General features: G+C 35.9%; 1 protein-coding gene across 4 annotated transcripts in view; it reads right to left on the reverse strand.

Annotated features, from left to right (window-relative positions):
* AGMO (alkylglycerol monooxygenase) overlaps nucleotides 1-17208 on the reverse strand; it is a 193690-nt gene that overhangs the window by 76047 nt on the left and 100435 nt on the right. For all 4 annotated transcript variants that reach the window (XM_074574790.1, XM_074574788.1, XM_074574789.1 and 1 more), the window contains 7 exons: nucleotides 16743-16809; nucleotides 15126-15191; nucleotides 14938-15017; nucleotides 13656-13790; nucleotides 13050-13166; nucleotides 4732-4814; nucleotides 3525-3630 (listed from right to left, as the gene is read on the reverse strand). In XM_074574790.1, coding sequence (XP_074430891.1) covers nucleotides 3525-3630; nucleotides 4732-4814; nucleotides 13050-13166; nucleotides 13656-13790; nucleotides 14938-15017; nucleotides 15126-15191; nucleotides 16743-16809 — 654 coding nt within the window. The remainder of the gene's footprint in view (nucleotides 1-3524; nucleotides 3631-4731; nucleotides 4815-13049; nucleotides 13167-13655; nucleotides 13791-14937; nucleotides 15018-15125; nucleotides 15192-16742; nucleotides 16810-17208) is intronic.

Genomic DNA, 17208 nt, shown 5'->3' on the forward strand with positions numbered 1-17208 from the left:
AAATCTTACCTACTGGTTCTAAAATATTCACGAGAAATATGAATATATGAAACATAGGCATAGAAAAAACCAACGGGTATAGACAGGAGTCACGTACTTTTCCATTAATGATTCATCATGCTGTATGGAAAAATCAGTATTGCACTTATCTGCTGCAATGGGCACCACTAAATTAGGAATGTTGTGACAGAATTATTTGTTAAATTCTAGACATGCTGAGTAGTGCCATCATGCCTCTTGCAGTTTATTTTTTTTCATCCTTAAGTGTCCTGAAAGGCATAATTTATAGACTCAAAATAATAAGACAAGAGAAATTCTTTTACATGATGTCATGCATTCATTACTATCACTCATGAATACTGGATTACTAAAGAATTGTTCGTTTGGTAACATATAAGGATGATGATGTAAGGATGACATTTTTTAAGTATTGCCCAGATTATGAATACTGAAAATATAACATTAAAAAGATCAAAGATAAATCTAGGTGTATGTTAAAGATGGAATATGAATGAGGCAAACAAAAGGATTAAATAAATGGTTTGATTTACATCTCAAAAAATTATAAATGGATTTGAAAGAGATACAGAACAAAGAAAGTTGAAAAGCAAGCACAAAAAAATTCCATAATAGCAGAAATTAAAATTGCTTGTGAGATAGATCTATGTTAATGGGCACAAACTTGAACATAGGAAGTTCCACCTAAACATGAGGAGGAACTTCTTTACTCTGAGGGTGGCAGAGCACTGGCACAGGCTGCCCAGAGAGGCGGTGGAGTCTCCATCTCTGGAGACATTCAAAACCCGCCTGGACGTGTTCCTGTGTAACCTGCTCTCGGTGACCCTGCTCTGGCAGGGGGGTTGGACTAGATGATCTCCAGAGGTCCCTTCCAACCCTACGATTCTGTGATTCCGTAATGGGCCTCACAAGATGCTCAAAGTTATCTACACTATTATATTGTGAAGGATAGATAACCAGTTTGAATGCTGAACAGAACAGAAACAATTTTTAGGACAAATTTTAGACCTAATTTCCGAGAAAATCTATTAGTTATTTATTTACTATGTTTTCTGGCATCTGCTCGTTCAAAATGATCAGGTCATCATTGAGGTAAAATGTTAATATTTGAAGACTTTTCAACATGAATTGAATCTCTGCTCAGAATTTTTTTATCACAAATCCCATTGTAACAATATTACCACTCCTAAGAACATTCCTACCATGAATCCAGAAATTGTATTATGCATTGAGAGCACAAATGAGTAATTTCTATCAAAATGAGGGACCCTTTGAAGTTCATCACAAAAGCTATTAATATCACAAACTTGTTGATTTATGATAAAATGTAAGTCTAGTGTTGACATATTGGCATTACTCAGAAGCATTATCTATTTTGGTCTCACTGAGAGCAAATGATTTGGAAGACATCTATTCTTTCAGTATTTTCAAAGAAAGAAAAAACATGTGAGCTAGGAACTCCTGTTTCTTGTTAAAAATGGCAAAACAAAGGACTAAGAAAAGAGTAACAGAGAAGTATAATACGAAGGATAAAAGGAAAAATGCTAGAAGAAAGGATAGGAAAGTACAGTAGGAAAGAACTCAAGATATCCGAGAAGTTAACATTTTACTGAAAGATACATGTAAAGAACAGAGTAAGAACTATTTCATTTTATTTTCTTCTTCATGGCAGAATAGGAAGCTGTATAGTTCCCTATATACAATAGAAGTAACAATCTGTTAACTTTACTTTTACTCATTACTTAGTAAGAGACTCTTTTACATATGCAAAGCAAGCAAGTACATGAATTTATTTTTTTTTAATTGAGAGTGCATATTTTGACATATAACTGTCCCCAACTCTGAGAGTCATATCTCAAGGGCTATAGAATTAATCACCATATTTTAGAATTCTTCACTTCAAGCTTATCTACTGTAATATGTTACTCAGTAAATAATAAAAACATTTTCCAGATGATATTTGAGCAAGTAAGATCCTTAAAATATCTGCCGAGTTCTGGCAGACTCTTATCAAAGGAATTCAAGAACTTTTTGATTTACACACCAAGCTTTGACAATGTAACAATATGGGAAAAAAATCAAAACAATTCTTGATTAGTGGCATTTATCTGGCTTAAAATATTGTCCAATAGTTATTGTTTCCTATCCCAGGTAAAAAGACAAAAGAAAAAAAAAAAAGATAAGGTAAGATAGTTCTCATTCTCCTATTGTTTGATCTCTTGGAAAAACAGAGAATAAGCACCACTACCAGAAATCTCCAATTAGGAAAGTTGCTATAAATTTTGCAGATGTTTCAAGTCAAAGGAACCATTTTGAACTTGGTTTGAGTCTCAGTCCCTACTGGTTTATTTCATTTTTTCTGCTTTTAAACCAAAAGGTAACTTTCTGATAACAGTTCTACTAGTCCAGCAAACTGTTCATAACCTTGCTGATAACTGCCTTTGCTGGGTACTAGCACTAGGTAGCTTGGGAATGCTATTCAGATCAGAATCATATTAATGAATCAGTGTTATTTAATTCAGATAATATTGAAAGTGTTATTATGAAATATCAACTACACTGCAAAGAGAAAAAAGTAAGATTAAAAAGCAGAAGTCATAAACAGGATAAAAATAAGTTGTAAGAACAGAAAACCAAAGGTCTATTTAGTCCAGTACCCTATATTTGTCAATGGCTAAATGTCTGTTTCTGAGGTACAGTGTAAGTACAGAAAAATATATTTTATATTTAAGACTCTTCCAGCATCCAAGCATTTTTAGATTTGCCCCATGAAAAGTGAGTTAATCAATTCAAATTCAGCAACACAATTCTGCTATTCCCTTCAAAGCATATGACAACTAATATATTATTTTTGCAGGAAATGATAAATATACACTTTCTTGACTTTTTTCAATCTCTGTAGTAAACCTCAGTAATTTTCTTACAAGTTAATCATAAAAAGGGAGAAATAAAGAGATAAGAAAAAAAACCAATATTCTATTCAACAATATTAAAGGCTGAGAGAGCCGGGACTCTTTAGCCTGGAGAAGAGAAGGCTGAGGGGAGACCTTATTAATGATTACAAGTATCTAAAGGGTGGGCTTAAGGAGGATGGAGCCAGACTCTTTTCAGTGGTTCCCAGTAACAGGACAAGGGGTAACGGGCATGAGATGGAACATAAGAAGTTCTGATCAAATATCAGAAAAAACTTCTTTACGGTGAGGGTGACACAGCACTGGAACAGGCTGCCCAGGGAGGTTGTGGAGTCCCCTTCTCTGGAGATTTTCAAGACCCGCCTGGATGCAGTCCTGAGTAATGTCCTCTAGGCAATCCTGCTCTAGCAGGGGAGTTGGACTAGAAGATCTCTAGAGGTCCCTTGAACTCCGAAAAATTCCATGATTCCGCGATTCAAATAATATAATCAATTATAAGGAAACAAAACATAAACATTTAGTGTTTCTCTTTTTTCTAAAAAGATAAAAAAATACTGGGTAATTATCAGAGACATTTCAAAATAAATGTCTTACCTCATAGGCAGAGCCCAAGGAAGAAAACTGACTCCTTAAGTGGCCAAGTTTGTACACAGCTACGAAAACTAAGCAGCGGATAATTTCCAAAATGTCTGCTTTAGGCCTAGAAATGGGAAGTAATTCAGATTAACATCTTTTCTTCTTTGTTAACTTCAATGAAAAAGAGAATGTAGAAATAGTCTGTGATGTCCTGCACTTACACCAAGTCATCTTTCTTAACCTTATAGTTAAGTTTTTATAGTATTTACCTTATATGGACTTACAACACTGAATTTACTGGGGGGGAGAATACACATACTCACAAACTATATATTAGCTCATGCAAATGTAGATGGATAAATAGTTATTGTCTTTTGATCTCAAAAATAACAACAACAAAATTCTGAAAACTGGTACACAACTAGTTCAGAATCTTTTCATCAGTCTATTTCTGTAACTTTTTACTAATTCACATTATTAACTCCCTAAATTATATAATCTCTGGCATACTGACAGATTTTTACCTATCCTGAAATAAACCATTCAGTTCACACAAGTGAAAGGTATTCCTTTCTGAAAACATAATGAACAGCAGGTGCAAAGCAGAACTGGCACCTCAATCTGAGGAAGCTTCTATTCCACATTTCTGTTCTGGCAGGGCAAATAGTTTCTCTGTAAGAAACTGTATCTGCTATTTACTCTTTTGTAGGGTCATGGTGTCCGTATGGACTACTCCCATAGTGTATATCTCACTGGGCTGGTGTATTCAAGATCAAATTTGGTTTAAATCCATACTGATTAAATCCTTCACATGATTTTGAGCCTACTCTGAGCTACAGTGTGCTTTTCATATACCATCAGGGTATCTGACACCTACGGCATGCTACACGGGACTGACACTATATGATTGCAGTATGAGCTTGAACTGCCCTGGCCTGCCAGTGTGCCAAAACCAGAGATGTGGACCCAAAATATGCAAGAATATTGCCCATCCTGCAACTTTTCTGCAAAGGACAATATAGATACAAACACTAATTGCTATAGGAACACTCCTGGCTTGAGGTGCTTGCTATTAGTGTTTTATTTTCCACTCAACAGATAGCAATCTATGTGTCCAAGTGTATCTATAGTTCTTTATCAATATATTTTTGATACATTTGAGGTTTCCATATAATGATAAATAATGCATAATGTGAAAAGAAAAAAAGTGTGTTTTTTATCTTGCCTGTTCTCCATAAGTAGTCCGAAAGAGGTCAGGGACAGAATGATAAAGCCAATTCTCAGGAGAATAGTTCCCTGTGATAACATCTGTTAAAAAGTAGACAAAGAATTCATTTAGAGTAATTTTCTGAAGAGAAATTGAGTTTTAACAGAACAGTAGATTCAGCCTCCTCACTCAGTGATATTAGTGTCTGCTTTTAAAGTAATTTGTTACTTTAAATTTTAGAACAAAAATATCTGCTCTGGGTAGCACACTTATCTGGAGTAACCACTTATACAGTTGTTTCCTGAACGCTGTATTTCCAAAATGTTGTTTAAGATATTCCCTTCTGCACTAGGTGTTTTCCTGAAGTTACTCAAGAGGAAACAAACTTTTTTCTGGATAAAAATCACAGCAGCCCTGTTCTTTTTCTTCATCTTAGGTTACCACATTTTTACAATAGTCATCTATGAATCCAAATGGATACCAAAAAAACCAATACATTGGTGGGAATATAAGAATTCACATGACATGACAATATAACCATAGTTAAGAAGAAACAAAATTACTGTTGTCCTTTCATGACAACTTGACACTTGGTTCCCAATTCAGAACAACTCTTCAACTCATACCATTAACTTCTATCAGACTTAAAACACCTTTAAACATTAGCATGTCTGTTAATACTTGGATGAAGAGCAGCATGAGGATTTATGTCCTTAAAATTTACATCAAAATGATATAAACAAAACTCAGGAAAACAGAAATTATTTTCATTAAGAAGTTTGATTTTTTTTCTTTTCATTTATTAAATATTTTTTGTATTCTACACAGCTGCCTTTGAAAATCAAATATTTAATCAGTTTTCTTGTTCCCTCCCTGACTTCCTTTCAAATATTAGTTTTGAAAAGCCTTTGTTTTTTCATTTAAAAAACAACAAAAAACCCAAAACAAAAGTAGTGGATCTTGCTGAGTTATAGGAATCCTTTTTGGCTTTAATAGCAAGAAGGTTTATGAATAGCATCTTGCACTTCAAGATTGCAGGCATAGGAAAATTAAAAATCTATGAAAGTCTGCCCTGATTTCAATAAATCCCACTTGGTGACATGCCCACCTTCCTTCGGTGGTGGCCCCTGCCCCTCGAAGAGATCTAAGGTAAAGTATCTGTGAGCGTGGGAGGCCACAGGAGGATATTCTCAAGTTTTACAGCTGTGTGAACTTACAGTGCCCATGTTTGCAAAACACATCAAACCACACACCCAGGCTGGGTAGGTTTCTGTTGTTTTACTGAAGAATCACAAGCACCTACTTAGATATCCTTAACAAACAGTTATTGAACAAAGAAAACACAATCCCAGCAATGAGCGAGCTAAACAGCAGCCCCACCAGTTTACAAGCCAGAACACTCTTCTCACAAATGACGCCTGTCAAGCCACTCTGTTACACAGATTTCTACCAGGAGAGATCAAACTCATTACTGCATTGCTACATTTCTAATCTGTTCCACCCCTCCTTATGATAAACTTACAAAACCTCAGACTGATGATTACTACCATCATCTACTTAGATGTATATGTTGAGAAAGGAGGCACTTTACACATTTCTTACGCTCTTACCCTGGGCATCTGCTATTGGCCATCACAGGAGACAGAATATTGAGCTAGATATTGACTCTAGGGGGGAAGTCAGTATAGCAGTTATTCATTGAGACTTTCGCTTAAGTCAAGATAGTAAAAACTGCTCCGATGGATTTATAATCCTTTATCAAGGTTTGTATCACTTGGAATAAATTCGCAAATTCCAGAAACCAGTTTTAGAGTTTGTCAATAAAAGATTGAGGGTGCTCTTTTTGAAAACATTGTTTCTAGAATCCAAAAATCCCACAGTTATCCTAAGTTTAAAAGACTTTCTATTGTTAATATGAAGCAATTTATATTGAAGTGACAAAACTTCTGGACAGAGCTTTTTTTTATAAAAATCAGGCACAGACTCTATTTAAGTTTAATAAAATAAGTTCTTAAACTGCTCATCTAGCCACAGTAAGTTCAACTACCCTTTCAGCTTCCTGTAGAAACTGGGTCATACAAAAATTCAAGGAGTGAGCAAAGAAAAACATGATTTGGCACAGGCATAAGGGAACTCACCCATAAATTTCTTAGAAATGCTTTGATATGTTTTTCAATGATTGTTACTTGTCAAATAAAGGAGTTTGCCAGGGAACTAGGACTGGAATTCAAGACCTTCCTCCTTAGAGACTGTCCTCACTTTTAAGTTGGAGAATTACACCTTTTTTTAAACGTAGTCTTTCTGGCCAGGTGGGTCTGACTTTGCTTTGTGTTTCCAGTGCAATGCACTAGCTTTTACAGAATGCCTTAAAAATGTTCCCACACTGGTAGGGTGCTATTCAGAGAAAAGGAATGTAAGGTTTTGTATCCCCCTTAGGCAGGAAAGAGAACTGAATATCAAATCCAAATTTCAAGCAAGTCACATAATTGCTACACTACAATATATGGCTATAATGGCACTTTATGGTAAATTAATGAACCTACACTGGTTTTGAGAGAACAAATGCAAATACTTTTTTTCCAGAAGGATCCAGCAGTACCTGCTATGAATAAATAAGTGTGTCTCCAGTTTCCAATTTAAAAGAGCTGCATGATTTCACACTTCTCTGCCCTCCCAGTGTTTTTGAGCTGACTAGAACTAGACAACCAGCCACCAAGTTCTAGGCATCTGGGTTTCCTTGTGATTGCAGTTTCAGAAAACTGAGGTGCTGATTCATTCTACCTTCCTTTAAGTATCTTCACTGAAGTGCCTAAAAACCTGTTATTAACCTAAACTTTCTCTGTAATCAGTGGAAAAAGTGCACTTTGCGAATGATTCTATTTCTTGCCATTAACTAGACAGCAAGTCTAGAGGCTAAATTTGGTCCGTACACCAAGAGTTGGATTTGAGTGGATCATGGAAACACTTCTCCAAAGCAGACACTTTGGGGTCATAATTTCAGTGTGTTTTCTCTCATAACTTCTATCAGAATTCTTTTCTTTGCTTAAAGATATATTTTAATTGTCACTTCTGAAAGAGTAGGAAAAAATAATAAATTGCTTTTAAACATATTTTCAGGAAAAAATAACCATTTGTTTTATTATGTTGTTGCTGATGGAACTTGAAATAATGATAAGGTTGGTGTCACAGACACTGTAATATTGTCATTCAGACTGCAGCTCTTTCTCCACAGACAAAGAAAGAACTGAATACAAGAATTTATAGTGTGACCCTGCAAACTTCCCTTAAACATTTTATCTAAGACGTGCAAAATTGAAGCCTGGAGTTGTCGTTTGACTCTCCACATTTATCTAGCCACAGAAGAAAAAAGCATAGATCAAGAACTTGAAAGGAAATTAATAAATTCCAGTTCAGTTTTAAACATGGATTTCAAGAAAAAAAAATATGAATAGAAATACAATCTAATGTATGTTAGTAAATCAGAAGAAAGAACTGAAGCAACCTTATAGTTTAGGAAAATCAAACCCAAATACAAACAAGCCTTTATCTTAAAATGGTAAAAATGCTATATGAGGTTCATTGGTATAATAACTACCTGAGACAAATATGACTGTATTTTACAGGTTCTACTTTTCAGGCCAATTTCTATTTCTCCTCAGTTGCTCTCCTACTTGAACCATAACATTTTGAACACTAGCTGTTTGTGAAACGTCTCATGGGCCAATACTATCTGTGTCCCAGAATGTGAAGGGCTGGAAGAATCTAAAACACAGCCTGCAGATCACATTTAGTTGCAAACTGGCAACTACCATCAGATTCACACAAACACATGGCACTGTAATGCCCCAGTATGGTGTTGCAGCCTTCTACTTCCCAAGTCTTCAGTTCACTGGAGTGATGAAGGGTGCAGCATAAAACCTTACTGGGAACCATGAAGGTAGGAGGTGTTAGTTACCCTTCACTGTAGATACATGCACCACATTCACTCACAGCAAAAAAAAAAAGTGTTCCCTCATTTGTGCTCATAGTCATGGACAAGAAATTTGCTGTGAAAACACCATGATGCCATTTGGGAATAACAGCTTTTAGAAAATCAGCCATGCAGCATAAGTTTTACCATTATTAGTTTGCTTCCATAACTTTCCCATTACAGCTCCAGTAGTATAGTTACATACTGCCTTGATTCTTTTATTTTTCAAACTTGTATCACCCCGTGAAGTGGATGCTGCCAGCTGAGGCATCCATTTTCTAGGCATTGCTCTACCAAAATCAACAAAATAGTCAGTGGGTTATATCACTAAACTAAACATCATATATTAAATCTACACACTGCAAGTTGCAGTGTGAAAAGAATGTGCCTTTTACACCTTCGTTAGTGCTAGCATCCTTGTTCCACTTAAACATAATATGCATGGATGTATATATAAAATAAATCAGTATTTATATACTAGAGTATTTGTATAAACAGAGAAGCCTGTGGGACCACAGCAGGTTCCCCAATTACAAGTAAGCCACAACTTTGCAATGTGGTTATTGGCTGCAATCAAACAGAAAAAAATATTTCTTTTGGATTTTGATTTCATTGAAAGCTTTAAAAATATCTTGGAGCCTTAAAACAAAGGGGGGGAGTTATAGAATTTTGGGGAGAAGTTTACATGGCTTTGTAATCAACATATTGACACAGATTACTGTTTTATGTTTTTTTTAGTAACGAAAAATAATTCATTTAAATGAAGGAAATAGGTCATTCCAAATGTATATTTAGATCAAAACTGAAAGATTCCAAATTGACTTTTATATTTGAAAGGACTGGGATTCTTTTATTCCTTTTGAAGAATAACATGGATACATTTTCTCATCCTGGTGCGTTCAGTGTTTCAACACAGCAGCTAGGAACGATGTCAGCACATTTCGTAGTTTAACAGATGCCCTGCTGTCCTATATCACACACTTTCAGCATTTAAATGAGGAATGCTACTACAATGCTATGAAATTTGTATTGTAAGCAAACTTCTTCCGTATGAATTTATTTTAACTTAGAATTCCTGAAAAAAATTTGTAAATTCTTAGCAATATTCCATATGCATTACTTGGTGATGTCCTACTGAATGTCCTGCTGTCCACAATTAATATATCAATTGTGTTCTCAGCTTTCAAGAGATCAATCTTATCCCTTACTACTTTTCATCTAATCAAAACTGCTCACATATTCATAGCATTATAAGCACAGTAAAAGTTACAGGATCTATCAACAATAAAAAAGACACTGCAAAATGTGTTTAAGGTACACTTCACTTTGATTTATGTGATACACGCAGTTCTGGAGCTATGAGACTTTTACTTTGAATGTACTGTGGTTTTACACTCCTAGCACTCTCTCTGGGACTGATCCAAATCCCATTTCTTCAATGAGCTTTGGATCAGATCTAGATGTGCAGAGCTCAGAAGTAATTTTTGTTCTCTGGATGTAATGCAGATCGCTATATAGAAAATAAACACTGGATGCTCTCTCCTGTGGAAAATATATATTTGTCCTTTCTTGTTTTGCTCTTCTTGCAAGTTAAATGTAGGTCATTCAGACCGAAGGTATATGGTTGCTCTTTATGTATAGAGAAATTCAACACTTCTACAGGGCGTGAGACCAAACACTGAGCAACTGTAATCACTTGAGAAATGTAATAGCTGTGTGCTGTGTCTTATGGCTATTATGAAATGGAACTTATACCTAAAAATGAGGAAAACAGTTAGCTTTCTCCATTTATGGAGCTATGCCACAGTTATGACATAATTCATAGCCAGACAGAAAGTTCCAGTTGTATCCATAGACATTTCATAACTCAGTGTAGTGGAAAACTGATATTGAAGAAAGATTTTTGCCAAGAAAAGTTATTCATACACAAGCTTCCTTCTCATGACAGCTTCCCCACTACACTGCAGAGCGATGCTGGAACTCTGCCTTTGGACCAGCACTTTCTACACCCACGCCAAAGGTTTATGTCCTGAGATGAGGTGCTTCTAGTCCCCCGTGCCCTCCTTATCCTTACTACCTTATTACCCCGCAGTTTTGTGCAGAGAATTTTCTAGTTGTTTTTCTACAATAAGTTCATAAATGGTGGATCTTCAGGATGTTTTCTCCATGCCTGCAAGAAGTTAATGATCATCTGGGGCTTGGGTGCATTTTTCAACTTCCCTTATTCTTAAACAGCTGCAGTTATCAGCAAAGAAAATAATTTGGACCATCCATTTTTCTTTCCAGGACCAGAAAAAGGCAAAAAAAGAAAAGAATAAAATAGGAAAAAACCTCATGAGCAGACTCCTTATTTTTTGCTGCTAAAAGCAAAAGCAGCAAAATAAATAAATAAAAACAAACAAACAAACAAAAAGTGAAAACAAAAAACCAAACCCCTGCAGCTTGATCCCTATGCAAATATGACTTGCTTCTGGTATGCAGGAATCTAGAAGCATATCTGGAAAATCTTGCAGTGGCTTTTCTCAATATAAGAACATTGGCAATTATGTATACTGTATATCTTGTATACATTGGAGGTATTTATTGGAGGTATTTATCCTTACCTTTGGCTTAATTTCCTGTCATCAGGAATTTCTTAGAATAGACTAAGCCTCGGATGTCTTAGTAATCTCCAAATTCCTGCAGTTGCAGTGTGACCCTTTACAGAGGTGAACAGTATGTGTAGAATAACTTAATATAAATCAGAAGAGTATGCCTGAGGTAGCTTTTCTATTATATGGGGAATGCTACATAAAATATGTACTCTTTAAACTTTTCTCAAAATTTGCATCATTCTACTGGTCTGATGTGCTACTCAGAATACATCTAACCAAAAATATTAAAAAAAAAGGCTGTAGCAGCTTGTATATGCAGAGCTGCCAGAGCTGGTCTAAGCCTGCTGCCACGTATCCCAAGAAATTATTGCAGGCAGAGTCCCTTCTCCTGCCCTTCCTGCCCTGGGATGCAGAGGAATGTCTGAGAAGATCAAACCATCGATGTTTGGACAAGATTTCTGACAGCTTTGAAACGGCTTTGCAGTTCTCCAGAATCCTTCACTGATGACCATGGTCAGATATGCAAATGAGACTTATATCTAGAAATGTGCCTCTTGGCCGGATTCAGACACGTTGGTCATGGGCAAAGGCACCAGGGTGCAGGGACAGGGGCTGCTCCCTGGGGAAGGGGCAGGGGGCTGGTGGCAGCTAGTGGCCAGGGCTGTGGCCCTGGGGGGAAGGTCCCACAGCACCCATTAAGGAGGGCACAGGACAGTAACCATCGCTGGCCAAGGGCCGGAGATCGCCGGGCACGTATGCCGGGATGAGGCAGGTCCATGGGCAGGCAGAGGCTGAAGAACCCAGGGGGCCCTGGCACTCTGACAGCAGGCCTGTGGCAACGTGGGTGACACAAACACAAAGAAAAGACTGCTGTTTAACCAAGGAGGTAGTAGAAAGGGTTTAAGAAGCAGGCCAAGGACCATTTTATCAAACCGATAGACGTTTGTGGTGTCTTGGTAGGCCTTTGACTGATTTGTAAGAATATTAGATGCATTAAAATTATGCTTTATAACTAGAGGATTTTAGCTTTACTAAAGTAGAAAGAGTTGTCAAGGAAGGAGAAATGAAAAGGAGGTTGGAAGGGTGTGAAGCCGTGGAAACAGTTAATGTCTTGCTTCTTGTGGGTAGAGACGGCCTTGTAGTTCACCTTCAGAGACCGCCAGGTATCCTTGGAGGGACCCCATTGTGTTACCAGGGAGCCCCTTTCAGCCCAAACATGAGGTGGTAAATACATGCCTCTCCTTGCTGTATTTCTATCAATGCTGTTGTATGTTTGAGACTGGAAGGAGGATTTGTCCCGAGTCTGTGCTCCTCTAACTCTGAACTCATGCTGACACTGAGCTTCCCACCTGGAAGCACCGCAAGAGCTTTGCAGTCCCCCTTCTAAAGCTTGGGCATTATTGGCATCTAACAACATGACCAAGACATCTTAAAACCTACATATTTTCAAGTCTAAGATACAATTTTTTTGTTCATGAGGTCGTAAAAACTGAAGCAGACACGTCGTCTATGGAATATTATTTTTTTAAATTGAATTCCTTAACTTAAGCGTATTCACCTGTAAATAATTAATATGGCTATTAAATATTGTTTAATAAACAATATCAAGCATTATATATTTAGCCATTTATTTTTATTCTTTTTACAGAATCTAGTTATTATTATAATAGCTTACATAAGATATGAGTCAGGCTGTAGAGCCTCCACTCAATGTTTTATTATTTAAATATGTTAGCCAAAGATACCATTTCATAAAGACAGAAATTACTTACAGTCACGGTACCAAGAAGTCCAGTATACAATTCCATTATTATAGCAAAATGTACAACTGCATACCAATTAAGATAAGCTGGTACACTTGGATTGAAGGGAACTTCTTTTCCAGTGATCTGAAAAAGCAAAAAAGATATTAGCCTTCAGCAGTGACCTGCTCCAGCCTGTTATTCCTTAGCACATTTTATACTTACAAAACCTAAAAAGATTAAGGGACCTAGATAATTGCACAAAGACAATCTACTATCAAATTTATGTACTACTTAGTGTGAGACAGAGTTTAACTCTGTTGTGCGTGTATGGTTCACAGCTAAAAGAAAAAGAGAAATTACCGTACTCTAAAGAATAATTTTGAAAATCTCTTTAGGAAATGAATAATGAAAAGATAAATAAAAATATATTTTTTCCTTCAAATAAAAAGAAAAAAACACGGCTAAACCATTCATTTCCTTCAGTTTCTGTTCCCATTTCATCTCCCCTATGCTTTATGACTGCTAATTTGCTAATTTAAAATAGCATGTGTAGAGTTTTTAACATTGATCCAGTAGCATTAAGAGGTCCAAGTAAATTACACAAAACTGAAAGCCTGTGCATGTTCTATTTACCACTGGGATTTCCTCAGGAAGGCCAAGTCTAGGTTTGCCTGGTCCCCAGCCTGGCCCTTTGAATATGACAGAAAGCTTATTGCAGAATCCAGGTGTGGCCCAAAACGTGTTCCAAATATGAACCAAGGGACGTAACTGAAATAAAAGAGCAAGTAATTTTTCATTGTTAGTAAAATACAGTTTAATAAAACATTATATTTTTAGCTCTTAAGTAAATAATTTTTCAAAGTCTGTAAAGAGAATAAATTGTGAATAGATGAAGACAGTCAGAAGTTCAGAAAACCTGACTGAAATAGGCAGGAGCCATATCAAGCCTTTGGTTTATAGTGAGGATTACAATGACTTCCGCCCAGAGGAAAATTTGTCTCTCCTGTAATCAATCCAGAGTATTTAACGGTATGTTATATAGCTATATTTATGGTAGTTTTACAATTAGAATTTGATTACTGGGACCTTGACGTGACATACTCTCAATAAATAAATTATTTAGTACCTGTCTGGAATAGATAAAATTGCATAGGCTGTGGCCATCCTTCCAGCTTCCAGCCCAGCCACACCTGCAGTAGAATTTCTCCTTCTTTGAGATGCCTCCTTGGGTGAACAGTCATGAAAAGCAAATGGGGGCCTCCTTTACAAATGGAGGAATAAAGACACTCCTCAGTCCCTGAGGTCTTTACAGATAATTTTTATCCAGCTTAAGTGAAGCCTAGACCAATAAATTTAAGAAGCACCACACTAAGTACCTTTTCTTCTTCTTTCTTTTCTGTTTTTTTTTAATAAAAAAAAATATATTCAACCTGTTCTAGAGGTTTTGTTGATACCATGAGAGCTACTATATAATGCTGTCAACACAAATCATTTTGGAGTACCTTGAATATCAAATATGCAGAGCAGATAAAAAAAGTAAAGATATTACACCATGGGGTTATTTATGAAATAACAATATTTAGAGAAGACAAACAGATGAAATACATATTTTTGGCTGTGCTTCGCTGCATATTACTCCGCATATGGCAAAATGGACATCACTCAGTCCAAAGCCTGTTATACCTCCATTGTAATGAGTTGTTAATCTTACTGTATTGTGTTTTTGTGATGGCTACAGGCTCTGCATATACTCAGTGCAAGGAGCAGAAATAATTGTTTTCTAATGGAATACTAAAGAAATTATAGATAATTTAATTGAGTGCGCAGCAATGCAAGGATGTCCTCAACTGTGCCTAAAAGAGGAGTTTCTTTTGAACACGAGTGCCTGTTGAAGATACCAGTCTGTAATACAAACCTGCAGCATGATGGGATCAAACGAATTTACTGGATGTGTTAAGCCATATACAACTTTTGCATCTTCTGCCTCAAATGTTCCTGATGGAAGAAGAAAAAAAACCAAACAACAATCAACAATTAAATTAAAAAGTATACATATTTTTGCCACACTAACTAAATATGAGAGAGAACACCTTTTTTACTTACCAAATATCCTGTCCCAGATAATGAGTGTGCCGCCATAATTTTTGTCAATGCAGTAAGGATTTCTACCTAGAATAAAAATGGGGTTTGAGACCAGTAATTACATATACAAGAGTACATGCAACTGAATTATGGAGGGAAATCTTCATTATTAGCATCAATTCATAATCTTAGAATAATTTTAATAGATAGCTAACCCACCAGTCCTTATACGTCTATGAAGTTTCTTTTTTCTTACTAGGTTTATTGATCTTAAAACATACAAATCAAATGTGTCATAAAACATACAAACCAAACGTGTCATACCCAAAATTTCTGTGAAATGAAAGGATTCATCTGGAGAGTAAACGCATTTCCAAATATATTTATAAAGACAAAATAAAAAGAAAAAAACAGTCACCTCACCCGTTTATACCTAAGAAAATATATGCTAAATACATTTATGCGCAATCATCTCATTAATGTATTTCAGCTGTCTCTATCTTCTATGCCACATGTCTGATCCTGACTTCCTTGTTATTAACTTCAGTGTGAGGAAAATCTGATCCTTCTCTCTGTTTTGCAGGGAATGTATTTGTATGTAAGCTGTCCTATCAAAAGTATGAGCAAAGAAACATCGATTACATATGCCTAAATTTGTGGAGATTGTCTGGAGTGACTGTACAACACTTGGTCAGCTCCAGAGTGATTCTGCTCAACTCCGATCAGGATCAGAGGATTAGTTTGGATTTACAGCAGAGCAAATAAGAGCAGAGTGTCTCCCTCCAGGATTACCAGTATTTGTGCAAATTTTAAGGATTAGACACTTACAGCACCACAGTCTTTTTAAAAAGTCTACACAGTGCCATAAACACTGTACACATGGAGGACATAATAAATATTAATAACATCCTCTGTACATATAACAGCATTTGAGTCTGTTTCAAATTATTTAGTTCTTCCATTCCACTATTACTTTTTATTTGTTATCTCTGCACACTGAATGAGCCAAGGTCATCTATGAAATCCACTTCTATTCCTCAGATATTTTAATGACATTTTTCAGTATGCAGTGGAGTTATTAATCCAATTTACATTTGCAGTACAGTCTTGAATGCCTCTGAATATTGATGAAAAGTCAATCATCATGTACTTAGGTAAAGTGAGATTTTTCAATAATTCAGACAGCTGAAACCAAATTCCACTAAAACATTTAACAGTTCTTCTAAAAGGTAGCCATATCTTTTTGCGCATACAGTGTTGAATTTGAATGAAAAAGCATGTTAGTGATTGATGAGTTGATGGTGCTTTAGTAGTCAGGGAAGGACACTTATATTTACAAATGTTGAACTGTTTTGCTCAAAGTCTTCACATTATTTCATGTTATCCAGGCTTAATTGCTGCTCAATAATTATTCTTAAATGTAAAAATTTTAAAATTAAGTTTAAATTATAAGAAAGTTTTTTAAAATACTGTGAATTTTTGAAACGAACAAGGACTATTTTTGAAGCAACGATCAAAACGAAAATCCTTCTGTAGAACTAATTTTACAGTACAATTTTAATACTTATTATTATTATACAAATAATGACCATGAGAAAAAAACACACTGAGGAATAAGAGGTTACACTTTTAGCTTACCATGATGAACTCTGTGATGACTGGGAGTATTAAGAATCCACTCCAGTGGCCCAAGTTTGGTGACAACCTTAAGAAAAGTAATGTTTCAATCAATTCAAAAATACTGCATAAAATCAAGAACAAGGAGGGAAAAGAATGAAACAAAATGCATAAAGAGGATGTTTACCTTAAGGAGAATTGAATAAAAAGACAAGAATGCAATTTTTTTTTGCCTGAACAATTTCACTGCATTACTGTTACAAGAATTTTCATGAAAAAAGCGAAATTTAGTAAAATGAAAGTTAAAAATTAAATTTCTTTTTCATCCAGCAGCACATTTTCATCTTATTTTTATTATCAGTTCAGGATTCCATGCAGATCATTTCACTCACATTCTTTACCCGTATCCATTGGCACTGCCTGGGATGCAGCGTAGCCGTACGATCCTGGTTATGTGAGCACTTTACATCAGCAAAGGGCTGGCAAT

This window comes from Larus michahellis, chromosome 2 (genome assembly GCF_964199755.1).
Source record: "Larus michahellis chromosome 2, bLarMic1.1, whole genome shotgun sequence".
In the NCBI taxonomy this organism is placed as follows: Eukaryota; Metazoa; Chordata; class Aves; order Charadriiformes; family Laridae; genus Larus; species Larus michahellis.